A 27,834-nucleotide genomic window follows, 5' to 3' on the forward strand; every position below is an offset into this window, starting at 1 on the left:
ATTAGTGTATTAAGTTCTGAAATTGTGTTATGAAATATTAGTATAGCATTATGTTCTGAAATGTTAGTACAGCATTATGTTCTGAAATGATAGTATTCCATAATGTTCAGAAGTATTAGTATATTATGTTCTAAAATAGGAATGTCCCATTATGTTCTGAAATATTAGTAAACTGCTATGCAATGAAATATTAGTGTTCAGTTGTGTGTTATTTTTGCTATCAGGTAGGCAGTCTTCCTCAGGGCAGCTGAAGCTTGTTTTTTAACGGTTTGCTACTGTGGGGTGGGTTTGTGAAAGAGTGATGAGTTTATAAGAGGTGAAACAAGCCGGTCTGTGCTGGATCTGTATCAATGTAAGCACCAGGGATGGGTCCAGTCCCCACAAAAACACACACACAGTCAGGGCCTCAGTGTAGCTTGTCTGGCCACAGCTGGTTACAGTTCGTCATGTTGCTACAGTTTGTTACAATGATCACCTGACCGTAGCTCGTTAATTGATCATCTAACCACAGCCCGCTATAGGTGATCATCTAACCACAGCTCGTTATGGTCACACCTGGACTGGAGCTTCTCATTTTGATAAAATCTAAGAAACGGCAGTTGACTGAGCTGGAGTTTGGAGAGACCGGCTTATTTTGGACAGCGCTCTCAAAGTAAACCAGACAGACAGAGAGAATGAGACGCACAGACACACAGACAGATGCACAGACAGACAGACATGCAGACAGACGCACAGACATGCAAACACACACACACATACACACACACAGCAGACTAGCCCCCCCCCCCCCCCCACTCTCCCCCATTCTCTTTAATCTTTAACTGTGCTGGGTAAGCATGACACTTTGACCGGGGCACTTTTATGTGATTGTTTTTTCCCCCAAAGGTAAAGTTTTTTTTGAAAAACCTAGTTGTAGTTGAGAATTTGAACTCTGTGTACATATGTTGTAACCTGTATTGGGACCTGTTTGGAGCTGAGGGGGGACAGAGGATTTCCTGGAACAATCAATCGCTGATGAAGAGGACATGTACAGTCACCTCTGTGTTCTGACCCTAGTTTCAGTCCGCAGGAGTTTTTGGCTGCCACAGAATGATCAAACTGAACAATATTGTAAGCACTGGGTTATATTGGATTCAGATGGGACTGTTACTCAAGACAGCAAGACATTCAAAGAAATGTAAAACAGCATTTTGAGAGAGACTATGTCATTCCTCATAGACAGCACACATGCCTTAATAGACATGCTCACAACGATCACAATTTTTTCAGGAAGATTATTCTGATTGTAAACCTACATGGTCTTTCGCAGTTTTTAGGGTTTTGTGATGTGGGATTTTGACTGTTGTGTTTACATGGGATCTGGTGTGAAGGCTGTCCTCATGCGTGTGTGTGTGCGTGTGCGCTGCAGTCCCATATGCGGGGATTTGTGTAACTGAACTGTTGTGGTAAATTAGCCACCGTAGTAAATGAACTGATAAACTTTGAGATTCGATTCGTCAGCTGGATTGCATTATTTGTCAGTGCTCAGAGTGGAAAGGGCTCAAACACATTCTTTCAGTTTACACCCTAACTAGAGCAATGGGGAGCGGGGTTACCTCAGGGTACAGTCAGTTTGTCCCTGATCAAAACATAATTATTCAGTCAGTCAGTTGGCGGTTTGTCTTCTTTCAAAGCACAGGTCTCTCTCTCTCTCTCTCTCTCTCTCTCCCTCCCTCCCTCTCTCTCTCCCTCCCTCTCTCTCTCTCTCTCTCCCTCCCCCTCTCTCTCTCTCTCTCTCTCCCATTACACATTAAATAAAAATAAAAAAAAAGATTCAGCAGGGGTACAATGGAAGGTTTCCTACGCAGCAAAAAAAAAATCACCAATCAAGGTGATCTTGGGTCTGGCTTCCGGCCAATCGGTGTCTGTGAAATGCGCGGGTTTACTCACCCACGGCGCCGCTGAACGCCGTTTTTCACGGCCGAGCGACAAGGGCAGACCCGCGGCGGGGTGACACGTCTCCGCCGTGCTCTGCTTTACGGCCTGGGCTGCAGAGCCCGTAAATCAGGCCCAGATTCCCTTCCCTCTTTACCGCCGCCGGCGCTTGGCGGGTTGTCTCTGAGAAGGCATTGTGTGCGGTAACAAATTGTGTCCGTGTGGGGATGCAGATTTTTCCGCACTTTATTTATTTATTTATTTATTTATTTATTTATTTTTTGTTGTTGTGCACGTTCTGTTATTCCGCTGACCTGCTCTGGCACTTCAGCCACTGGTCTTACCTGCTGGGAGGGGGGGGGGGGGGCAGCCACTGGATAAACAAGTGTGCTCCAGCTGTGCTGTTTTCCTCTGCATAAACCTGCTCTGGGCTGGTCTGCACTCAGCGTGAACCAGCACAGGTATAGCGTGACCTGTAGTTAGGGTGTGTCAGGCTCTGGTGTAGGTGATCTGCAGGTATGATGCATCAGTTGGAACAGCTTAGGTAAAGGTGATGTGCAGGTATGATGTATATCGGAGAGGAACAGCTTAGGTAAAGGTGATGTGCAGGTGTGATGTATATCGGAGAGGAACAGCTTAAGCTGCGTTTCCACCAAAATTACCCGGAACTTTCAGTCCCAGGAACTACTTTACCAGGAACTAAAAGGTTCCTTCAGCCAATGGTTGTCTGCGTTTCCACCGGGGTCTAAAGTACCGCGAAGATTAGGCAAATTAGCCCACTGACGTTGTCGTCGGTCCATCTGTCATATGATTTCTTCTGTAACCCATACTACCACCGAAGTAGCCTACATTATTTTCTAATAACCGGGACAGCCCGGAGGGGTTTATTCCACTTATATACAACGGGTTACCAACAATGACTAGGCTATATATGGTTACTTTTGTATTTATTGATTTTCATATATCCTCTCAAACACATTCATTAACAGCAGAAAACATGCACACGTTGTAAACAATTTGCTGTTTTATTACTTTCTCGTCGTCAATTCCATATAGGCTAATCGCAAAATGACAAGAATAGAACGAAAACTCGGACTTGCGTGAAAATGTAAATTAGTAGTGGTACAGCCACCGTTTGCTTTCCTTCGAAGTTACTGCTAGCCGAGCAGCGAAGTGTGCCCTCCAGATGCGAACCATGCACCATAAATGAATCCATAGTCTTCCTGGTCTTTTCGTGGAATTGAAAAATGGCCGTAAAATTGAGTAAAATTACGGCAGTCTGAAAAAGCTAAAGGGAAGATTACTAGAATTAACCTGTTATTTTACCCGGATAAAAAGTGCGGAAGGTGATTTCCAGTTTGCTTGTACTGTATCACCAATGTTAATTATGCAGAACTACCGCATACCTCACATAACTGTATCAAACGTTTTGAGTCAATTACAACGGGCTAACAAAGAAAATCCGGAAGAAAATATTCAGCAACCGAATTAATCCGTTTGAATGTTTTGGTAGCCTACGTAATATGCTGTCCCAGCACGAATGCTTAGCATTTTATAAAACGAATACTAAAGCAAGAAAAGAACAGAAGAGCACACGTTATAATTCCAAGACGTTGACAGGCTATAACCAAAAGTAGGCTACTGCGCCGCATAACATACAAGTTTGATTTGAAGTTATTATGAAAATAAATTGGTTTGCCGCTGCATATTTTCAAACATGGCGGGTAATGGCGGAAAATAAATACAACACAAATGCTATGAGTACTCGACCAATCAGAAATGTTCAGCGCTGCAAGCTCCACCCAAAAGGTTCCTGTACTTTCGGAAAGTACTACCCCCCGAGCAGGAACGTTTTGGGGGGTAAAACAAAGCCCCCAGAACTAAATTTAGACCCTAGTTCCTGCGGTGGAAACGCACCGAGTTCCTCAAAAGGTTCCTAGTTCCGGGGTATAGTTCCTGCGGTGGAAACGCGGCTTTAGGTAAAGGTGATGTGCAGGTGTGATGTATCAGTAGGAAGAGCTCAGGTGTCGGTGATGTGCAGGTAAGATGTGTGTTATTCTTTTCTTACCTCCGCCCTGTCCCGCCAGCACTGCAACGATGACATTAACAACTGCCAGTCGGACATGAACATCGTCGGGGCGTGGAAGCAGGGCTACACGGGCAAGGACGTGGTGGTCACCATCCTGGACGACGGCATCGAGAGGAACCATCCGGACCTGGTGCAGAACTACGTAAGTGTGCGGTTCTGTGTGTGGTTCTGTGTGCGGTTCTGTGGCCGTCGCTGGAACGGAGAGGGAGGGATCGAGGGAGGAACAGAGGAGCGAGAAGAGCGTGCCCGGCGGTCTGAGAGGTCTCTGTCCCTGGGCCCAATGCCAGACCATGCTCTCTGCTCGGTGTCTGTGGCTGACGGTGTCCCCGTCTATGCTGGTCAAATTGGGCTGTGGGTTTGTACTGGTTAAAGAGAGTCACTGGTCTGGGCTGGTTAACGTGACTGGAAACGTGAGGGATTTGAAGGCACACCGCAGAACCGGAGCTACATCAGGTCGCTCATAACTAGACTTGATAGAGGACCAGATCTTTTTTGGCTCGCTAAGGGCTGCCCCCCCCCCCCCCCCGTAACCCCCCTCCTTCCCCCCAGAAGGTTAGATCGGCTCCGGGCCCAATCCCAGGGGTTAAACTCCGTTTAACACTGCGGTCAGGACGGTGACTCCCAGAATGCACCATTTATCCAGTTCTGAAGCTTGACCTCAGAGTCGGGCGAGCACAGTCATAGGTATTCATGCCGCACAGGCTCAAAAGTGTCTCTGGCCAGTGAGAACTGCTTGAATTTACTGCTTCAGTGCACTGTATGTGTGTATGTCTGTCTGTCTGTGTGCGTGTGTGTGTGTTTCTGAAGGCGTATGTGTTTGGGGGAAGGTGGGGGTGCAGGGGGTCGAAGGAGAAAATGAAGCAGTTTTATCTCTGGAACACCGCGACACAGAGAAGGATTTTGGAGATCACAGCTCACTGGTTTTTAAAATTAATTTAGGAGCTGAAATAACATGGCAGTGGGGTGGGGTGGGGGTTGGGGGGTCACCTGAGGACGAGGCCTCATTTTGGATTCAGGAAAAAGTCAGACGGACCCCCGACATTCACCCACACAGCTTAAGAGTTCAGAGTTCATCACCATAGAGCTCAGCAGCGCTCAACACGAGCCCCGGACTGAACTGAGAGGATAGATTTTCACTGAAGATTGCGCGCAGACGTCAAGGGATAGAATTCTACTCATTTAATTTACTTTTGACGTTGTATTTACTTGTGTTACAGTAATCTGATGTTGCAGCGAGGGCTGATATCGGTGCCTATGAAAAATGGACATGTAAAAAAAAAAAAAAAAATAGATGGCTCTGGAAACACCTTGTTGAAAAGGCACTCTGCTTGCATCGGTGGCGATTGGAGCTGGAGCCAAAGGAACCTCCCTCTCCGCTAACAAGCTCCCGCGCTAACTGGGGGTCTCTGCGGGCTTTTTCTGGGAAAGGGAAGCCGTGAAAGAGAAATGCTAAACTGGAGCCTGCCGCCGTCCGCAGCCCTCCTCCTATTCTCCGTACTTCCTGGTCTCTCGCGGTTCCCGTTGGCAACTAGACGTTGTGGAATGGATAACAGTCACAGTCTCATTCCTTATTTTGCTATCCCTGGTTGGCAACAGGAAGCTTTGGGATGATATGATTTTCTAGGAGGCTACTGCTGGTGATATGATTTTCTAGAAGGTCCCTTTTGGTAACATGAATATAAATATCCAAGAGACCGCAAACTGGATGACTTTTAGCTTCTGGAGTTATCGGTCGTAGTTGAGTGGTAGATAGAGTATCTGCATGGTGAGCTAAAGATGTGTGGAGTAAATAATGTCTGTGTGTGGAGAGTTGAATATCTGTACAGATGGTCTGCGTGCAGAGCTGAATATCTGTACAGATGGTCTGCGTGCAGAGCTGAATATCTGTACAGATGGTCTGCGTGCAGAGCTGAATATCTGTACAGATGGTCTGCGTGCAGAGCTGAATATCTGTACAGATGGTCTACGTGCAGAGTTGAATATCTGTGCAGATGGTCTGCGTGCAGAGCTGAATATCTGTGCAGATGGTCTGCATGTAGTCTGCGTGCAGAGTTGAATATCTGTGGAGTGAATCGTGCCTTCCCTGAATCGCATGGCGTGTTTCTCTTTCAGGATACGCGGGCCAGCTATGATGTCAACGGGAATGACCTGGATCCCATGCCTCGCTACGACGCCAGCAACGAGAACAAGTAGGTCCTGCCAACAGCGCAGAATGAACAAGTGTCTGCTGCGTATTCTTTACCTGCGGTGGTGGTTGCGGCTAGTGTGTGGTCAGTGCGTAGCTGTGGTCAGTGTGTAGTCAGTGTGTAGTCAATGCGCAGTCAGTGCGTAGTTGTGGTTGGAGTGTGTAGTGTGTGGTCAGTGTGCAGTTAGTGTGTAGTCAGTGCATAGCTGTGGTTAGTGTTTATAGTGTGTGGTCAATGCAGGGTTGGGATTAGTGTGTAGTCAGTGCATAGCTGTGCTTAGTGTGCAGTTAGTGTGTAGTTAGTGCGTAGTTCATGTGTAGTCAGTGCGTCGTTCGTGTAGTCAGTGCGTAGTTGTGACAGAATAATAGCGTATGCAGTTCCTGGCGGGCAGCCTATGCATCCCGCTCCGCTGCTCGGCTATCTTGCCAGTTTGGCTGTCGGAGTGTTTTTGGATGTTTTAGCTGAAATGCTTTGGCAACCTCTCTTTCTTGAATGGAGGTTCTCTTTCTTAAAGAGACAGGAGCGGTTTATGAATACGCATAGCGTTTTCAGATCATCGTCTCTGACTCTGTCTTTCTCTTCTGCCTCCCTCTCATGGCAGTGGTGTCAGGGGGCTGTTCTCAGATCATCGTTATTTACGCTTCTTCTTGTGCTGGTAATGAGGGGGAGGATTTTACGAGTGTCGGGTCTGTCAGAGTTCTTTCCCGTAATGATCTTTTCTGCCAGGGAGCGGTGCGCTTCATAATCCTGCTGTCTGGAGAATTTATTTTTTTGTTCCTCTCTGAATTTCCCCTTTTAGATTGAGCGCTTGGACGCAGTGGCCACATTGGCGGTTAATTTTGTCTGTTCATAAAGGTTGTGATGTTTTGACGGTGGTGCCGTTGTTTTTGGCTGGGCGATGCTGGTTGGCTCGCTTCAGGGTCAGAGTTCGTTTGCGCTCTGAAACACACGCGGGCCACTGGCTGTGTCCTGACCTTTGACCCGCTGAAGAACGTGCACGCTCGCCCCAATAACTGAGCTTCAGGTCATGTGATTCGAGTTCGCGGTCATGTGATCCAGGCTCAAGGTTTTGGTAGTGAAGTGAAGTGGTTGACCAGTGGTACACCTGCACTGTATACACACACACACACACGTGCACACACAGACAGCGCTGTATAAATCTGCAGTTTTTATTTGCCGTTGTGCAAGTCTCCCTTGATGAGCGTTTCTCTCAGGCAGATAAATAAGAATTACAGTGTTCTGTTTTGGCCTCAGTTGTTGGGGTCAGGTACGCTACCCATCTGTTGCTGAAACCCCTTTAATTTCCTCTTTGGGTATAAATGGCCCCAAGGGTACAGTGTACGGTATGAACGTGCACACGGGGGGAACTGGAACAGACTGTGGTGTGTGTGTCGTAAGTCCTCTGTCGTGTTTTACATGCCATAAGTCTGTTTTTTATTTTTTATTTTTATTTTTTTATTTTTTTTACTTTTTGTTTTACGGGAACAGCTGCTTCTCAGGGCTTCAACCCTTTTCTTTCCTAGACCCCTGGTCCCCCTCTCTCTCTCTCTTTCTCTCTCTCTAATGAAGAACACAGTGTGCTAGCCTTTCGCTGAGAAGGGAAAAACATAGACAGATGAGTAATCGCATTTAAATATTTTCTTTCCAAAGAATTTTTGTTTGTGAACTGCGCTGTACATTGAGTTTGATTAAGGTTTTCCACACTAGACTGAAATAAGAGTGAGAGAAAAGTAGGAGAAGGAGAGAGATGGCAAGAGGAAAAGAGAGGGAGAATGAGAGAGAGAGGGAAAGGGGGAAGGAGAGGGGGAAAAATGGAGGAGACAGCTAGAGAGGGGAAGAGTGGGGGAAGGAGAGAGCTAGAGGGGGAAGGAGGCATATAAAGTTGTGTAGTCGCTCTGGATATGAGCATCTGCAAAATGCCTGTAATGTAATATAAGGTGAGAGAGAGAGAGAGAGAGGGAAAAAGAGGGGGAAGAATGGAGGGGAATTAGCAGTGGCTGCCGGTTGTTGCTGGTGTTGTGGGGACCCTCTCCTGCACTCAAACCCATGTCCCTGCAGAGCATTAGCGAGAGGCCGCCCCCCCCATCCCGCATGACAGCACTATCTCTCAGATCTCACTGCTCTGCACTGACTGCCACACATGTGGGCTTTCAAAGGAAACGCTGATGAGCTCCAGGAATAAGACTCGCAGGCATACCTCCGGCCGTGAGCGTTATGTGATGCGTGGCATTATTATTATTCTTCTTTAAACCCTCTCCTGGGTTCATCTGACCTGCAGGAGAGCAGAGGAGAGGAGAGCTATGGTGGTTGAGAGACAGGCCAAGCAACACAACATCATCACCACACACATTCAAATCGAAAAACACAAATGCTGGTTGCTTTTTTTTTTTTGTTATTGTTGTGTTTTCAAATTAGTATTTGTGTTTTGTTATTTGTTAATGTGTTTTCCGATTAGTGTTTGCGTGTTGTGATTAATGTTGTGATGCTTGGGAGGTCTCAGCCACCGTAGAAAGCTCCCCAAATAGAAAAGCAGAAAGTGGCCCTTACGTTAACTTTGTGTGGAATCAACCCTGTGCTGCATTGTTTGTACGGCATGGCAGTGTTCCTATGACATACGAGGCTGTATGATGACGCTATACGCCCCTATATGGCAGTGTTCCTATGACATCATTTGTACAGCATGGCAGTGTTCCTATGACATACGAGGCTGTATGATGCCGCTATACGCCCCTATATGGCAGCGCTCCATGGCGGTTCAGTGGCTCAGTGGGAGGTCTGAAGGCTGTTTACTGCTCGCAGAGACAGCTACAGAGCATGTTAATGGGTGTTACATTGTTATAGTGTTTATGTTTATGGTTACGATTTTTTTAAAACGTTTTTTATGGCGGTGTTCAGCCTTTATTCAGATAACATATTGATGACCTGTCGGCGGGCGTGTCCTGCTAAATCTCACCTGTGTGCGCGTGTGTATGTGCATGTGTGTGGGCTGTTTATTTAGTTGTGTATATATTTATGTTTGATTTGAATTGTAGGAGGGGGCGTGGACTCTCCTCCTAAATCAAATCAGTGCCAGAGTCCAACGGGGGGGGGGTGGGGGGGTGTGATGTCTGTAGGGTTGCTGAGGGAGGTAGGGACTCAGTTGGGGGAGGCTGCCTTGGCCTGTTAGTTGCATCTCTGCTCTTAGCCAATTAAAAATGACGTTCAGTCTACGCGTGACTTGGATGCCTCCCGTGCTGGGTTGTTCCCCCCCGCTTCTCTGAGCAAAGCGGGATGGACTGTGTCCGGATGAATGGGTTGGGTCAGGTTCTACAGCTGCTGTTGGGTTTTCCCAACCGGGGAATTCAGGAGTGGGGGGGGGGGGCGAGGTGGGATTTGGAAAAGTGAGAAGCTGTTGCGTGGAAAGCGGTCAGACGCCGGGCCTCTGGCGTGCGCTTTCTGAAAGCCCCCCCCCCCCGGTCCTGACGCTCGCAGACGGGCGACCGGCGGACGCAGATGTTTTTCGGATTTTCAAAATATTTAGCGGGGCTTGTTTCCCCGGCGGCGGGGCCGGAGCCCCGGTGTTTAATCTGAGCCCAGCTGGTCTGTCTTCCCTGCGGCCCGTCTGCGGGCCGGCGAACCTAAACATTTCCGCTCGGGCCGCGCGCTCGCTAACGCGCGGGACCCTCCGGAGTGTCACCGTCCCGTCCGCTCTGAGCCGGGGTTGCCATGGTGAGAGGGGCTCAGCTGAAAAACTCAGCGAAGCGGCTTTGGGGGGGTGAGCGCAGCGTTGAGGAGTGTTCAGCAGTGTTAAGGAACGTTGCGCAGTGTTGAGTGTTGGGGATGAGAGCAGTGTTGAGGAGCATTCAGCAGTCTTGAGGAGTGTTCAGCAGTGTTGAGGAGCATTGAGCGGTGTTGAGGAGTGTTCAGCAGTGTTGAGGAGCATTGAGCGGTGTTGAGGAGTCTGTGGGGTGAGTGCAGTGTTGAGGAGTGTTGAGCAGTGTTAAGGAGTATTAGGGGATGAGAGCAGCGTTCAGGAGTGTAAAGTTATTTGGAAAGCGACAGCTCTGTTCAGCCAGCACAGCTGCTGTCTGATTTTCCTGGAATATATGTGTGTGCGTGTGTGTGCGTGTGTGTGCGTGTGTGTGCGCGTGTGTGTGCGTGTGTGTGCGCGTGTTCGTGTGCGTGTGAGTGTGTCATAAACTATGTCTTTGCATGTAGAGTGTAGGTCACATGTCAGGAAGGTGCAGATTTCTGCTCTTTAACGTCCAAATGAAATATTCAGAAGTAAATCCCCAAGCATTGTTTATACATAAAGATTAAGGACAGAGCTCAGCATTAACTCACTTGCAGAAAGGAAACGTGATATTAATAAATGATGTTGTTTTATGCAGTGTGATTACTTAAGGCTCTCCTTTTAAGATTAATGCTCCGTGATCCTTAGCTCTCAGTAACTGGGACGTGTTGCTCATGCAGACGGGGCTCTTCCTCGTACCCCGGCTGGGTTCCCTCACGGGGTGTTTTAGCGACCGTTCCCTTGGCGATATACGCTCTGTGGTTTCACGGTTTCGGACGGACGGAGAAACGGGCGTTGCGTCGCCGTTCCGTGAGCTGGAAACGCTCGGCGTCTGAGCAGGTTTAGCGTAACGGACCGGCGCTCCTCCACGTTGGGCGATTTTCCGTTTCCTTCTCCCTCCCTCGCTGCCCATTGGCTGGTTTCATATCACGGCGAAATGTGCGTTTTAGAATAAAAACGCTATTGTGTCCGATTAAAATGCGCAGCGAGAGCGGCGAGCTGGAATGGTGCCGTGGCTCGGTAGCTCAGAGTGCTAACGGCTAACGGACGGGTGACGTAACGGCTGACGGGTTTGGATCGCGATGTCTCAATTTGGTCCGGTCGTTTCGCAGCCCGCCGGGAATGCTGGGTTAGATTTAGGAGCTCGCGGCCGTTCTCACGGTAATGGAGGGAAGCGCAGGAAGATTTACCGCATCGGCGCGGGGTTAGCGTGCGGTTAGCCTGATGTTCGCGCGGCGTGGGCGAAACGGTCGACGTTAGCGTGATGTTAGCCTGACACCAAGCGTGAAACTGGCGTTACATCAGGGTGATATAAGCATAACAGCAGCATTATGTGCACGCGTGTGCATTTCAGTGCGAGAGATGTTCACTGTTAGCATGATATTAGCATCCTTTACCATGATGCTAGCGTGCTCTTTGAACGGCAGAGAGACTCATCTTTGTAGCACTCTGACAGGTTCTGCTCATTTCTCCTCAATAGCGTTGCTTCGAATGGACACGGCCACCCAGGAGTATCCCCCCCCCCACACCCCCCCCGGTACCTCTTCTCACACGCACCGAGTTAAATCCTAATGACAGCCCTGGAGCGGGGGGGAGACGGGGGGGGGGGGGGGGCTAGCAGGAATTCCTCGCTACGCTGAGGATGTTCTCCTGCACAGAGAGCGCATTGCAGGGGTCAGAGGTCGTCTCCAGGGTCGCGAGGATGAGCCGGCGGCGTGAATGCCGAGGCGCCGGTGGTCCGGTGGATCTCCGCGCCGCGCTGTCATCGCCGCGCCAGGCTTCCCAGCATGCCCTGCTGCGGAGTATGTGGGAGGCCGGGGGGCCGGGGGTGCTGCGGTGTTGTGGTCAGGCATTTATCTTGAAATTGCAGAAAGCTTTGGTAACATTTGACCTCATTAATGGAGCCACTCCTCCTTGCCTCAGCCCTGCCGTTAAACGCTTTAGAGCACATTAACCGCCCCCCCCCAGTTAACAGGCAGCTCTGATGGGGGGGGCGGGGGGGTGGTTCATCGAGGAACGATCTCCCAGCAAAGCTTCTCCTCTCAAAAGCACAAAAGAAAAGATGACAGCTGTTTTTATTTTTTTATTACCGGTTTCTTTTTTGCACACGTGTGCCTCTGAATCCGGCAGTCTGCGGCACACCTGTGTGGGACTGCTGCCCCGCCCGCCCTTGGCCCCGCCCCACCGCCACCCCAGGCTTAAATCTGGTACAGCAGCAGATGTGGTAGAGGAGTTGAACAGAAGAGGGTTCTGCTGGGAGGCCCTTGGGGGGTGCAGTCCATGGGGCTGGCTGGGACTCAATCCGTGGGACCCCCCCTCCCCTCTATGGCATTCTCTGTTTCTCTGTACTGTGATCATTCCCTGTCTGCAGCCCTCTTCTGTTCTTTCCACTTGTCTGAATAAAAGTGGGGGGAAATGCATATGGAAGGCAGGCTGTCTGTTTTCCTGTTTAAAAGAATAAATAAAAAAAGGGAAAATGTTCTGCATGCGGTGGAGCTGAAGAGCCACACAGGACTGGCTGCAGATTCTCAGATTTAAAACAAAAAGAAAAGAAAGAGAAAAGAAGAGAAAGAGAACCAGCTGCTGTCCGAGCCCCGGCGCTGTCGCTGACGGGACGGGTTCGCCGGGACGGTGAGCCGATTATTCGGAGGCGGGGTCCCCTGGGGTGCGTCCTCAGGAACACCAGGGTGCCCGTCTTTAATTCGGCTGGTTTACTGGCACCCAAGGTACAGCAGTCCAGGGACAGAACCAGGCTACGCTCACTGCTTTTCTCAATTTGTTATCAGTAATCTTCCTCCCCCTCTGCCCATCTCTCTCTCTCTCTCTCTCTCTCTCTCTCTCTGAGTGGATGCTGGGAGCAAGTGTATCTCCGTGGAGTGACTGACTTGTTTTCAAACTTTCTATGTTTTTTTTGTGTCTATTATAGAACTGTGTATATCACAGTATTGGGTTTTTTCACATTGCTTTTCATTGTAGATGTTGAATAGGTGCAGGTTTTTGTTTTATGAGTTGTCAACCACGCTGACGATGACCTGTCGAGGAGAGAATTGTCCAGACACAGAAAAACGGTGTCTTCAGTAAAAAAAAAAAAAAACAGTCAAGTAAAGAAAAGAATGGGTGCAAAAATGTGAATCTGGGGGGGGGGATGTAATGGTATATCTGAAACAGCTGTGACTGAATCAGGGTTGGCAGAGGGAAATATTAAAAACACAGCTATGGCAGAGGATGAGATGGCTCTTTGAGTACCAAGTTTGAAACGGAAAAACTAAAAGCTGTAATACGGGTACAAAGGCAAAGAATGCCTTCAAATAAAGTAAAAAGGCAACCAAACAGAAACAGGCGGAGTCCAACTCTTCTGATAATGGCAGTGAAGTATCAGATATGAAAGAATTATCAGTGGTAAAAAAAGGAAATGCATATAGTTTAGAAAGAATAAGATCGTGTCACGAAAAGAGTCTGGAAAAAAAAAAAAGCCGTGAAATTGGTGAGAATTCAGAGTCTTTTCAGTGAAAGAAGTGTTTTTGATGCTGCTAAATAAAGTCAAAGAAATAGAGAAATGAAGTCAAAGGAGGTTTCACCTACCAAGAGTGCTGCAGACTTTCAAAACTGTTCAGATGTTAAGACGAGAATTAATTGATGATGATGACTTTGCTAAGACTGCTTTTCAACGTGAGACTAATATCACTGCTGTATTTCTTGAAACTCATCTCTTTTCTCATTGTAAGGCTGAAGAGTTTTTATTCTTGTGAGGTGATTTTAATCCTACGGAGATAAGTTTTGCAACTGTATCAGCTGCGAACGTTCGTTGGGGAAAGAGCGAGGCGCTAGCCGTTAGCAGTTAGCTCCGTGGGCTTCGTAATCTACCTGGAGGTTTGACACTGGGGAAAAAATGGGAATAGTTAACTGTGTGTGGATGTTGTTGAACACTTGGAGGGTCATTTGGCAAAATTGAAATGGCTGCTGCCACAAATGCCCATACAGTGGCAGGACACTTGTCATTGATAGCGCTGTGGCCTCTGCGCTGTGGCCCGGCTTGGCCTGTGTGGCGCCCCCTGCTGGGCTTATACCGCAGCTGCAGGCCCTTACGGCCGGCTGCACTGGGCGCCCTTACGGTGGACGTGTTATGGGACTGACTGCCCCCCCCCCCCCCCCCCCCCCCAGAGCGTCCCCTTTCTGCCTAAAAAGGGGCTTGTAGGGTCGGATTACACCCTCCCAGCTGAGTAGCTACCTTTACACAGAACTGTCTTGCCGGGATGCAAGATGCTCTTGAAACAAGCTGCAAACTGTTCTTTAAAGAGGCCTGCTGGTTCAGGACTGGATAGAGCGCTGTTTTTAATGGATGTTCCTGTCATAACCCTACGTGGATTGACTTCTTTTTTTTATCGAGGTTTTTTTTTTTTTTTTAAGCCTAAACTTACCGCATCGCTGCCGTGGTTACTGGAAGATCCTCCTGTTAATGGAGATGGGCTGGATGCAGGGTGCAGTGATGCGCATTGGCCTTGCCCAGACACTGTCTGCAGCTGGCACTGATACCATTCAGTGTGCAGTCGATTCTGTAGGACCTGGACTAGGAAACACTCAGGCCCTGGCCTCTCTTCGAGCTCTGAGGTCGACTCGCTATGCAAGAAAGCCATTAACTACGTGGAGCAAAAAAAAACGGACTAATGGGCAGCTGGCACAGCTGTAGTATTACAGCAGATTTGTTGTGGTCCCTAACAGGAATGATCCGTTTCCTAAAGTTGACATTGATCATCATTTAAACCATGAAAGTATCTCTAAAAGTCTCTCTCTCTCTCTCTCTCTCTCTCAGGCATGGTACCAGGTGTGCTGGTGAGGTGGCGGCATCTGCAAATAATTCTCACTGCACTGTTGGGATCGCATATAACGCCAAGATTGGGGGTGAGTTGTGCGCGAGTGAGTGCACTGTACGTGTGCGTGGTAATGATGGTTGTCGTGGTGATGATGATGATGATGGTTGCCGTGATGGTGATGATGGTTGCCGAGGTGGTGATGATGATGATGGTTGCCGTGGTGATGATGATGGTGGTGATAATGATGATGATGGTTGCCGTGGTGATGATGATGGTGGTGATAATGATGATGATGGTTGCCATGGTGATGACGTCGGTGCTTGTCTGCGCAGGTGTGCGCATGCTGGATGGCGATGTGACGGACATGGTCGAGGCGAAGTCACTGAGTCTGCAGCCGCAGCACATCGACATCTACAGCGCCAGCTGGGGGCCGGACGACGACGGCAAGACCGTGGACGGCCCCGCCTCCCTCGCGCGCCAGGCCTTCGAGAACGGCATCCGCCAGGTGAGTCTGCCACGCCCACCTCACACCCCCACCTGGTCAAGCTCTGGCCCTCGGTTCACATGGCGACCCTCCAGGACTGGAGTTAAACCTACAGACACTGTGGCCCTACAGGACTGGAGCTAAACCTACAGACACTGTGGCCCTACAGGACTGGAGCTAAACCTACAGACACTGTGGCCCTACAGGACTGGAGCTAAACCTACAGACACTGTGACCCTACAGGACTGGAGCTAAACCTACAGACACTGTGGCCCTACAGGACTGGAGCTAAACCTACAGACACTGTGACCCTACAGGACTGGAGTTAAACCTGCAGGCACTGTGGCCCTACATGACTGGAGTTAAACCTGCAGGCACTGTGGCCCTCCAGGACTTGAGTTAAACCTGCAGACACTGCGGCCCTCCAGGACTGGAGTTAAACCTGCAGACTCTGCACCTTGTGTGTGTGTGTGTGTGTACACTGGGTCATGCCAGTCACAGGAAATAGAGCTGGAAACATGGTGGTAATATAAAACAGACCCTGGGCAGGGTGGGGGAGGGGGAGGGGGAGGGTCTCAGGGAGAGAAGAAAGAGAAAATCACTTTCACAGGAGTGTTGGAGGTCATGAAATGTGAAGAATTTATCAAATCCACAAGTGTGAGCTCTTTCTAGTTTTGGGGGCAGGGCAGATGGGGTGATGTGGGGTGTCTTGCATGGGCTATGGCTGGTTATTGTGATTATTATCATTATTAGTGTGGTTATTAGTCTGCACACAACCCAGCAGTGCAGCACAACCTGTTGCTGTGTGGCTCAGAGCTGCCAGATGTTCTGCAGCTGGTTTGCATTCTACCTCTGTAACTGAGGGCAGCTGTTCTTTACTGGGGGGTTGGGGGGTTGAATCAGTGCGTTGGTGCTGGGGGTGTTGGATCAGTGCAGTATGGTGCTGGGGGGGTTGGTTCAGTGTGTTATAGCGCTGGGGGGGTTGGTTCAGTGTGTTATAGTGCTGGGGGGGTTGGTTTAGTGTGTTATAGTGCTGGGGGGGTTGGTTCAGTGTGTTATAGTGCTGGGGGTTGGTTCAGTGTGTTATAGTGCTGGGGGGTTGGTTAGATGGAGATGATGCTGGGGGGTTGGTTCAGTGTGTTGTAGCGCTGGGGGGGTTGGTTGGTTAGTTGAGATGATGCTGGGGGGGTTGGTTCAGTGTGTTATAGCGCTGGGGGGGGTGGTTGGGGGTTGGTTAGTTGGAGATGGTGCACCTGAGAGTTATGGGCTCTCAACCAGATGCTGTTCTGCTTCAGCACCTGAGGCAAAGGGGACCTCATTTTCTACAGTAATAAAATACAACTGTTAATCTCTTTCTCTCTCACGCACACACACTCACCCAGTCACACACTCATTCACTCACTCAGTAACACACTCTGCGTTCTGTATCTTGAGAACCTGATATCTGGTGGCCTGACTCCTGGGGGGTCTCTCAGTCTGTGACATGGGGGGCAGGGGGTTATGACCCCACCCACTGCCGGGTCATGAAAGGTCAGAAGTCACAGATGCTCCTGAGGGGTTGCTGTGCCTGTACGTGCAAGAACAGGAAGTTGGCGCTTGGAGAAGGGTCAATGGGGTTAATTTCCTGTGAAGGACAAACTGATCTTTTACAGGTTTATTTTCAGGGTTCTCCTGCATCTCCCCCCCCGGTGAGACACCTTTGCCCCAGAGAAAGAACCCTACCTCTTAAATACAGCCCGTCTCTGTCTCAGTCAGCCTCAAAAACTGTTTTTGCTGTTTTTTCTTTGGAGAAATAAGTCTTATCCCAACTACCAAATGTCTTTCAAGTTCTTTCAGATCCAGATTGGCAGGTTCACCTTTTATCCAGTTTCATCAGACACAGCCCCCCTCTGCCCCCCCCCCCCCCCCCCCCCAACGCTGTTTCACCCACACCTCTCCCAACCCCACACACACACACACACATTGGCTCTGTTTACTGGATCCCTCATTTTAACGGGCTCTCATTGGCTCTGTTTACTGGATCCCTCATTTTAACCGTCTGTCATTGGCTCTGTTTAATGGATCCCTCATTTTAACCGGCTCTCATTGGCTGTGCGTCACAGGGCAGGAAGGGGCACGGCTCCATCTTCGTGTGGGCCTCGGGCAACGGCGGGCGGAGCCGGGATCACTGCTCCTGCGACGGCTACACCAACAGCATCTACACCATCTCCATCAGCAGCACGGCGGAGAGCGGCAAGAAGCCCTGGTACCTGGAGGAGTGCGCCTCCACCCTCAGCACCACCTACAGCAGCGGCGAGAACTACGACCGCAAGATCGTGAGTCGCGCACGGACACGCGCGCACGTGCGCACACACACACGCACACACGCAGTCACGCACTTGTGAACTCGCTCACTAATTCGTTCGCCCGCCCGCGGCTCGGTGTAGGGACAGAGGCAGAGGTTTCAGGCTGCAGCCGCCCCGCATTCCGGTAGGCTCGATCTCCGCGGAGACCGCTGGCCATTCCGGAATGCTTCATCTCCACGGAGACTGCTCGCCATTCCAGAATACTTCATCTCCACGGAGACTGCTTGCTGGCGTGGCTCCACTGCTGGGCTGTTTGAAGAGCGAAATGCATGAATCGATTGTGGGGAGGGGGGGGGTGGGGGGGAACCTCACTGTGGGAATGAGGTGAAAAGCTTTCATCTGATCCCACATCCAGCAGCATCACAAAGGGAGACAGATGACAAGTCTTCAGCAGCAGGCTTTATCTTTTCATCTTTTCATTTCGTTTAACTTTCTTTTCACCGTGGGTCCTGCAGTTGGGCCTGGGTCCGTGTGGATGTGTGCGCACGCACGTATGTTTGTGTGTGTGTGTGTGTGTGTGTGTGTGTGTGAGGTATGTGTGTGTGCGTGTGCGTGTGCGTGTGTGTGTGTGTCCTTCATCTGTCCTTGTGTGAACCTGGTGTCCTGTCTCCGGGAGGCTGTTGCATGCTGCTGTGTGTTGGGGGAAATGCCCCCCCTCAGACTGGGAGTCCAGATTCCACCATGAGCCCATAGTCTGGCCTTGCAACACCACGGGCCCCGGCCCAAACGAGCCAGAGTGCAGCGGACATCGGTGTGTGCGTGTGCTTGTGTGTCTGCCTGTGTGTGTTAGTGCATGTGCATGCATGCATGTGTGTGTGTGACATGGAGAAAGAGAAAGAGAGAGACGTACACACACATGCACGCGCTCGCACAGCCATTTCCTGAGTGTTGGTTGCCGCACGCCATTGCTCGGCTGGGGGAAGGGGTGCTTTTGGGAGGGTCTTATCTGCCCCAGTGGAGGATCAAAGCAGGAATGTTGAGCCTCAGGTGTGCCTCAACCTCACCTCCACCCTCTCCCCCCCCTCCCCCACACCCCACCACATCATCATATCCTACTCTTAACAGGAATGTGAGGCACTTCCTGTCCCCCCCCACCACCCCACCCCCCCCCTCTCTCTCTTCAGTAACAGACTCTCTCTCTCCTCTCTCCCTCTCCAGTAACAGACACTCTCTCTCTCTCCCTGTCTGTAGATAACCACAGACCTGCGGCAGCGCTGTACAGACAGTCACACTGGAACCTCGGCGTCGGCCCCGATGGCTGCTGGGATCATCGCCCTCTCTCTGGAGGCAAAGTAGGTAACGTTTGTGTGAGGGGTGTAATGCTCAGTGTAATGGGTGTTACTGGGAGGTGTGTAACGCTCAGTGTAATGGATGTTACTGGGAGGTGTGTAACGCTCAGTGTAATGGATGTTACTGTGAGGTGTGTAACGCTCAGTGTAATGGATGTTACTGTGAGGTGTGTAACGCTCAGTGTAATGGATGTTACTGTGAGGGGTGTAATGCTCAGTGTAATGGATGTGACTGTGAGGTGTGTAACGCTCAGTGTAATGGATGTTACTGTGAGGTGTGTAACGCTCAGTGTAATGGGTGTTACTGGAGGTGTAATGCTCAGTGTAATGGATGTGACTGTGAGGTGTGTAACGCTCAGTGTAATGGATGTTACTGTGAGGTGTGTAACGCTCAGTGTAATGGATGTTACTGTGAGGTGTGTAACGCTCAGTGTAATGGATGTGACTGTGAGGTGTGTAATGCTCAGTGTAATGGGTGTTACTGTGAGGTGTGTAACGCTCAGTGTAATGGATGTACTGGGAGGTGTGTAACGCTCAGTGTAATGGATGTTACTGTGAGGTGTGTAACGCTCAGTGTAATGGATGTTACTGTGAGGTGTGATCGTTAATGGTGTACTGAGGACTCAGTGTAATGGATGTGACTGTGAGGTGTGTAACGCTCAGTGTAATGGATGTTACTGTGAGGTGTGTAGTGCTCAGTGTAATGGATGTTACTGTGAGGTGTGTAACGCTCAGTGTAATGGATGTTACTGTGAGGTGTGTAACGCTCAGTGTAATGGATGTGACTGTGAGGTGTGTAATGCTCAGTGTAATGGGTGTTACTGGGAGGTGTGTAACGCTCAGTGTAATGGATGTGACTGGGAGGTGTGTAATGCTCAGTGTAATGGATGTTACTGTGAGGTGTGTGTTGCTTAGAGACGGTGCGTTTGTCTTTCTTCCTTAGTCCTGGACTCACCTGGCGTGACGTTCAGCACATCATAGTGAAGACGTCCCGCGCTGGCCACCTGAACGCACCTGACTGGAAGACCAACGCTGCGGGATACAATGGTACCTGTGCCTGAGGCCGTGCGTGTGTGTGTGTGTGTGTGTGTGCGTGTGTGTGTGCGTGAGTACAGGGAGTGTGATGTCAGTCAGTGACTTGATAAGTGGGTATTGCCTGCTGCCAGGTGAATGTGGTTGCCAGGTGAGTGTGATTGCCAGGTGAGTGCAGTGCCAGGTGAGCATGATGTTCGCTGTATTTCCCGTCCTCGTGGCTCCTTGTCTGGCATCCCGCCGCTTGTCCAAGCGTGTGATTGGTGGGTTGAGGTCATTCTCGTGTGGCTGCAGTGTTTGAATGGGCGGCTCTCCAAGCTGGGTCCTGGTCCATCTGGACCCTCCCCCAGCGGGCTCTCCCCCAGAGGGAGGGAGGGAGGGAGGGAGGAGGGGAGGAGAGGAGGAGAGGAGCGAGGGAAGGGTCGATCCCTGTGGCACGGTGTTTAGTCTGCTCAGTGCTGACTGTGGTTTTGTGTGATTTATGTGGTTTGTGTGGTTTTTTTTTAGAGAAGCCATATTGGGCTTCTCTGGGCTGCTATGCCCAGAGCTGTACCATCTTTCTGAGATCAGCTGGACCATGTACTAAATGTACGTTCTACTTCAGTGTTTCTCAGACCTGGTCCTGGGGACCCACTGTGTGTGCTGGTTTTTCGTTCCAATCGTAATAACAAGCGCTGTATTGTAATGAGCTGCTAATTGTTCTCAGAAATCTGCCAGTTTAACCACACAATTATGGTGAAACTTAAATACGTTTCCAATGGCTTTAATTGATCAAGAGATTGGCTTTGACAACAACCAGCATACTCAGTGGGTCCCCCCAGGCCAGGATTGAGAAACACTGGTCTTAATTACTTAACATGGGTTTGGCCTTATGGTTGACTGACTGGTTGCTTGCTTGATTGATTGATTGGTTGTGTTAAGTTACTTGTACAGGTTCAGTCTGATGGATGGGTTGGTTGACTGATTAGGTGGTTGGTTGGTTAATATGTTGGTTGGAAGCTTGGGTTGATTGGTTCATTGGTTGATTGATTGACTGATTGACTGCTTGTATTACAGTGAGTCACCTGTATGGGTTCGGCCTGATGGATGGGTTGGTTGGTGGGTTGATGGGCTCATTATTTGATTTGTTGCGTTACAGTGAGTCACCTGTATGGGTTCGGCCTGATGGATGGGTTGGTTGGTGGGTTGATGGGCTCATTATTTGATTTGTTGCGTTACAGTGAGTCACCTGTATGGGTTCGGCCTGATGGATGGGTTGGTTGGTGGGTTGATGGGTTCATTATTTGATTTGTTGCGTTACAGTGAGTCACCTGTATGGGTTTGGCCTGATGGATGCGGAGGCGATGGTGAAAGAGGCTGTGAGGTGGAAGCAGGTTCCCACCCAGCACATCTGTGTTGAGAGCGCCGACCGGCAGATCAGGTATTCACTCCTTCCCACAATCCCCCTGGGCACATTCCCCTGTGTCTCACATATGTTCATGTACGTGTTCATTTTCGCCAAATTCTGTTGCGTTCATGACCACAATCCCCGCCCCATAACTGGATCTTCCAGGATAGCTTCCCGTAATTCATTTGGAGAGCTTCCTTGTTCCCTCATTACCTAAGGTTCCCTTCTGCTTTGGGGGGGAGGAAAAAAAAAAAACGCAACAAGATATGAAATCTCCTTTTAACGTGCTTCACGTCACCTTTTACACGCTAACCGATAAAATCGCTATCATGGATTTGCGCAATATTGGCATGCATGTGCGTGTCCGTCTCTGGCAGTATGTGAGGTTTCTCTTCAGCGCGATTGGCTGCCCCCCCCCCCACCCCCCCATCCCGCTGAGGTGAAGTGTGAAGTCGAGTTTAAGGACAATTCCTCCCCCTCTACAGTACAGGGGTTTCAGTTAATACACACAGAGCTGCTGTCTCCTTCAGTTTTACCCTTTCAGATGTATACGGCGTAAGAGAGTGAGTGTGGAAGGACGGAGGGGGAGAGAGAGAGAGAGAGAAACGGTAGAGCGGAGGGGGAGAGAGAGAGAGAGAAACGGTAGAGCGGAGGGGGAGAGTTCGAGGAGGAAGAGTGGTGTGAAGTTCTGATTATTAATATTTACCTTTCTGCTGGAGCTGGAGTTCTGGCGCCTCGGGTCAGAAGTTGGTATTAAAGGGTTAGAGAAGCGATGGACTACTGCGTAATTATGTGACAGTGGCGTCGGTCTCTCTTTCCGTCTCTCTCTCCCTCTCTCTCCCTCTCTCCCTCTCTCTCCCTCTCCCCCTCTTTCTCTCTCCCTCTCTTCCCCCTCTCTCTCTCCCTCTCTCTCTCTTTAGATTCTGTTTATTCTCGTACGGTGACGCGGTTTCTCTCTTCAGACGCCGTGCGCGTTCTCTGGTGTGGCGACGTGAGGTTTGGCTCTCCTCAGATGCCGTGTGCTCCCTGTCATACCACAGCCCTCGGTTAGCCTCCCGGAGGACGACACCCTCTGCACCCCCCCCCCCCCCCCCCACATGTGCTCAGTTCAGGGCTGTTTTCCTCAGTACACATGGAGGGAAACCTGCCCCATAACTGGGGGGGGGGGGGTGGTGGTATTTATTAAGCCCTGCCAGGTTTCTGCCATGTGGGGGGGGAGGGGGGCTCTTGGGGAAGGAGAGAAATGCTTTCTTTCCCCCTCCCCCCGTTCCAAAGTTTAAAGCTTTTTTGTTGTCAGTTGTGTGGGCCAAATCTAACATCACATCTTCTCCTGTTACGGCTTCGAGCTTTATACTGTAATTAGTTACAGAACCCGTGGGGGGAATTCGCGCACCAGAGGCGGGGGGGGGGGAGGATGGGGGCAGGACGTGTGCCACGTTTAATACCACAGCCAAAAGAGAGGCCCGTACACGGGGGGGGCCCGAAACTGGCCGGCTGCCGTTGTGTGCTGCGCTGATCGGGGGCGCTGTCCTGTAACTGGGTTTCAGAACCATTCAGGTTGCAGTTTTGTCCTCACAACTAGGTGGCGCTGCTGCTGCGTGTTTTTGTAGATAGGAGTTTTTTTTCTTTTTGTAGTTTGCTTGTTTGCTTTGTCTCGATAGCCAGGGGTCCAGCAGGAAATGCTTTATTTTTATTTGCGCAAAGACAGAGAATCTCTGCCGGTCGTATTTTTTTAAATGGGAAAACATGGCACTCTATTCTCAGAAGGGGCACTGCGTGCTGGTCTGTGCGTGTGTGCGAGGAGGTGACTGTAAATTTCAGTGTAAGCCCCAGTTTGAGCCTGGCTGACTCCAGGGAAGATGAATGACACCTCTGCTCTAACACAGAGCGTGCCGATCAGCTCTCGCACGGAGCATGCTCAGATCAGCTCTCACACGGAGCATGCTCAGATCAGCTCTCACACGGAGCATGCTCTGATCAGCTCTCACACGGAGCATGCTCAGATCAGCTCTCACACGGAGCATGCTCAGATCAGCTCTCACACGGAGCATGCTCAGATCAGCTCTCGCACGGAGCATGCTCAGATCAGCTCTCACACAGAGCATGCTCAGATCAGCTCTCACACGGAGCATGCTCAGATCAGCTCTCACACGGAGCATGCTCTGTGACTCTAGGGGACTATGATTCTGTGACTATGGGGCTGTAGCTCTGTGACTCTATGGGGCTCAAAGTCTGTGACTCTGTGGGGCTCATAGTCTGTGACTCTGTGGGACTGTGGGGACTGTGACTCTCTGGGGCTGTGTCTCTGTGACTCTGGGGCACTAACTCAGTCCTCTGGCTCCTCCTCCCTCAGGACCATTCGCCCGGAGCACGCGGTCAGGTCGGTGTACAAGGCGACGGGCTGCATCGACAACCCCAACCACCACGTCATCTACCTGGAGCACGTCGTCGTGAGGATAACCATCACACACCCCCGCCGAGGAGACCTGGCAATCAACCTCACCTCACCCTCGGGAACAAAGTCACAGCTCCTCGCCAACAGGTAAACCTGTCTCCAGCTGGTCTACAGGTAAAACTGCCTCCAAGCTGGTCTACAGGTAAACCTGTCTCCCAGCTGGTCTACAGGTAAAACTGTCTCCAGCTGGTCTACAGGTAAAACTGTCTCCAGCTGGTCTACAGGTAAAACTGTCTCCAAGCTGGTCTACAGGTAAAACTGTCTCCAAGCTGGTCTACAGGTAAAACTGTCTCCAAGCTGGTCTACAGGTAAAACTGTCTCCAGCTGGTCTACAGGTAAAACTGTCTCCAGCTGGTCTACAGGTAAAACTGTCTCCAGCTGGTCTACAGGTAAAACTGTCTCCAGCTGGTCTACAGGTAAAACTGTCTCCAGCTGGTCTACAGGTAAAACTGTCTCCAGCTGGTCTACATGTAAAAGTGTCTCCAGCTGGTCTACATGTAAAACTGTCTCCAGCTGGTCTACATGTAAAAATGTCTCCAGCTGGTCTACAGGTAAAACTGTCTCCAGCTGGTCTACATGTAAAAGTGTCTCCAAGCTGGTCTACAGGTAAACCTGTCTCCAGCTGGTCTACAGGTAAACCTGTCTCCAAGCTGGTCTACAGGTAAAACTGTCTCCAGCTGGTCTACAGGTAAAACTGTCTCCAGCTGGTCTACATGTAAAACTGTCTCCAGCTGGTCTACAGGTCAGACAGTCTCCAACTGGTCTACAGGTAAACCTGTCTCCAAGCTGGTCTACAGGTAAAACTGTCTCCAGCTGGTCTACAGGTAAAACTGTCTCCAGCTGGTCTACATGTAAAACTGTCTCCAGCTGGTCTACAGGTAAAACTGTCTCCAAGCTGGTCTACAGGTAAAACTGTCTCCAGCTGGTCTACAGGTAAAACTGTCTCCAGCTGGTCTACAGGTAAAACTGTCTCCAGCTGGTCTACAGGTAAAACTGTCTCCAGCTGGTCTACAGGTAAAACTGTCTCCAGCTGGTCTACAGGTAAAACTGTCTCCAAGCTGGTCTACATGTAAAAGTGTCTCCAGCTGGTCTACAGGTCAGACAGTCTCCAACTGGTCTACAGGTAAAACTGCACCTGGTCGACAGGTCCAACTATCTGCACCTGGTCGACAGGTAAAATGATCTGCACACGGTCCCTGTGCAGCAGCAGCAGGTGGTTGTTGGGGCAGACGGCAGGTTGTGCTGGAGAACAGGAAGCCCAGCGGTGTCCACGGCTCCCGGCCTGGCGGTACGGGGCAGCTGTGGGCAGCAGGCCAGGATGTGCCGATCTTAATTTAGGGCCGTTTGCGTAGCTCAGAGCAGGTCCTCCCCCCTGCGGGACGGATTCCAGCCCCCCTCTCAGGGCCGAGGCAGAGTTATTACACTCGCTCTGCCGCTTACACACCCAGTAAAATATGAGACGGAACGCTTACGCAACTCACACACTTTCAGACACACGCACGTGCATGCACTCGCTCTGTCACACACACGCACACACACACACACACACACACACACACACACACACACACACACACACACTGAGCCTGGATACACACACACACACACACACACACACACGCTCACGCACACGGACACTCGCTCTCTCTCTTTCTCTTTCTGTCTCTCTCACACACACACACACACCCTCTGTCTCCAGGCTCAGTGTTTGTGTGTGTGTGTGTGTGTGTGTGTGTGTGTGTGTGTGTGTGAGTGATTGTGTGATGTCCAGGTCATGTGTGTGTGTATGTTACCAGGCTCTGTTGTGTGGTGTGGTGTATGTGTGTATCCAGGCTCATGTGTGTGTGTGTGTGTGTGTGTGTGTGATCAGGCTCAGTGTGTGTGGTCTGTGTGTGTGTGTGTGTGTGTGTGTGTGTATCCAGGCTCAGTGTGTGTGTGTATGTGTGTGGTAGGTGTGTGTGTGTGTGTGTATCCAGGCTCAGTGTGTGTGTGTGTGTGTGGTGTGTGTATCCAGGCTCAGTGTGAGTGTAGTGTGTGTGGTGTGTGTTGGTGGTGATCCAGGCTCAGTGTGTGTGTGTGGTGTGTGTGTATCCAGGCTCAGTGTGAGTGTGTGTGTGTGTGTGTGGTGTGTGTGTGTGTGTATCCAGGCTCAGTGTGTGTGTGTGTGTGTGTATCCAGGTCGTGTAGTGTGTGTGTGTGTATCCAGGCTCAGTGTGTGTGTGTGATCCAGGCTCAGTGTGTGTGTGTGTCTGTGGTTGTTGTGGTATCCAGGTGTCGTGTGTGTGTGTGTATCCAGGCTCAGTGTGTGTGTGTGTCGTGTGGTGTGTATCCAGGCGTGTGTGTGTGTGTGGTGTATCCAGGCTCAGTGTGGTCTGTGTGTGTGTGTTGTGGTGTATCCAGGCTGTGGTGTGTGTGTGTGTGTGTGTATCCAGGCTCTGTGTGTGTGTGTGTGTGTGTGTGTGTGTGATCCAGGCTAGTGTTGTGTGTGTGTGTTCCTCGGTGTTGTTGTGTGTGTGTATCCAGGCTCAGTGTGTGTGTGTGTGTGTGTATCCAGGCTCAGTGTGTGTGTGTGTGTGTGTGTGTGTGTGTGTGTGTATCCAGGCTCTGTGTGTGTGTGTGTGTGTGTATCCAGGCTCAGTGTGTGTGTGTGTGTGTGTGTGTGTGTGTGTGTGTATCCAGGCTCAGTGTGTGTGTGTGTGTGTGTGTGTGTGTGTGTGTGTGTGTGTATCCAGGCTCAGTGTGTGTGTGTGTGTGTTGTCTCCAGGTTGTTTGACCACTCTATGGAGGGCTTTAAGAACTGGGAGTTCATGACCACTCACTGCTGGGGGGAGAAGGCGGCGGGGGACTGGATCCTGGAGATCTACGACTCCCCCTCCCAGCTGAGGAGCCAGAAGGTTCCAGGTACCAACCCGGCCTCAAATCTACACCCAAACTACACGTACCCTGCACCCACACTACACATACCCTGCACCCACACTGTACCACCTACCCCCACACCCAAACTACACCTACCCCACACCCAAACTACACCTACCCCACACCCAAACTACACCTACCCCCACACCAAAACTACACTTACCCTGCACCCACACTACACATACCCTGCACCCACACTGTACCACCTACCCCCACACCCAAACTACACCTACCCCCGCACCCACCTACACCTACACTACACATATCATACACTCATTCTACACCAGCATTACACCAGCCACACACGCACACTACACTCGCCCTGCACCCATTCTGCCCAGGCCCAAACACCCTCATACCCAGGTCTGGCCTTAGTCCCGCCCAATACCAACTGCACACCCGGGCCCAACACTCGGGCCCGTGTAGTTCAGTGGTGACGCTGTAGCGTCCCTGTGCCGCTCTAGAGTCCCTGTGCCGCTCTGTCCCCAGGGAAGCTGAAGGAGTGGTCTCTGGTGCTCTACGGGACGTCGGTGCACCCCTACTCCTCCTCGCTCCGCTACGAAAAACCCCGATCGGCCGAGCCCCCCACCGACGACGAGTTCCCCGAGGAGTACAGCGGTACGAGCCCCGCCCCCCCCGCCCCTCTCTCACGCACACGCGTGTGTGAACGACTGGCTGCAGGCCGCAGGCCACGCGCGCTCTGGTGCTGATGCTGAGAAGACGTCCGGTCCGTCAGAGGCTGGCGGGACGGCTCCAGAGCTGCGGCTGTGTGCCCTTACTCTGCCCGGCCCACCTTCAGCGGCTGCCTGGTACAGTCGGGTATAAGACCGCTGGGTGAATATAGACACTGAGCACGTGGAGATTTTTTACTGATGTTTTCATGACTGTGCTTTATAGCACTGAACACAATACACGCTGAACTGGAGGGTGAATATAGATAGTGAACCAGAGGGTGAATATTAACAGCGAGCAGTAGGGTGAATTTAAACACTGAACTAAAGGTTAATATAAATGCTTGGACTACAGGGTGAATATAGACTCCAGGAAATTCAATTTCATTTTTTTCACCCACTGGCCAGTGTGGCTTGTGGATCACCCGCCATTTTCAGCATTTCACCAGCCTCCTTACCTTTTACAATATAACACAACCTGGT

The 27,834-nt window shown here is 50.6% G+C and overlaps 1 protein-coding gene across 4 annotated transcripts in view; it reads left to right on the forward strand.

Moving 5' to 3' along the window:
* pcsk5b (proprotein convertase subtilisin/kexin type 5b) overlaps positions 1-27,834 on the forward strand; it is an 80,195-nt gene that overhangs the window by 25,181 nt on the left and 27,180 nt on the right. For 3 of the 4 annotated variants that reach the window (XM_064297057.1, XM_064297060.1, XM_064297059.1), the window contains 11 exons: positions 4,002-4,145; positions 6,116-6,192; positions 14,772-14,860; positions 15,105-15,277; positions 17,359-17,571; positions 18,793-18,893; positions 19,834-19,937; positions 21,225-21,342; positions 23,663-23,851; positions 26,529-26,665; positions 27,170-27,298. In XM_064297057.1, the coding sequence (XP_064153127.1) occupies positions 4,002-4,145; positions 6,116-6,192; positions 14,772-14,860; positions 15,105-15,277; positions 17,359-17,571; positions 18,793-18,893; positions 19,834-19,937; positions 21,225-21,342; positions 23,663-23,851; positions 26,529-26,665; positions 27,170-27,298 (1,474 nt within the window). Of the gene's footprint in view, positions 1-4,001; positions 4,146-6,115; positions 6,193-14,771; positions 14,861-15,104; positions 15,278-17,358; positions 17,572-18,792; positions 18,894-19,833; positions 19,938-20,978; positions 21,143-21,224; positions 21,343-23,662; positions 23,852-26,528; positions 26,666-27,169; positions 27,299-27,834 lie in introns of those variants that run through there. The other variant, XM_064297061.1, reaches the window with a different exon arrangement.

The sequence above is a fragment of the Anguilla rostrata genome, chromosome 10 (assembly GCF_018555375.3).
Source record: "Anguilla rostrata isolate EN2019 chromosome 10, ASM1855537v3, whole genome shotgun sequence".
NCBI lineage: Eukaryota > Metazoa > Chordata > Actinopteri > Anguilliformes > Anguillidae > Anguilla > Anguilla rostrata.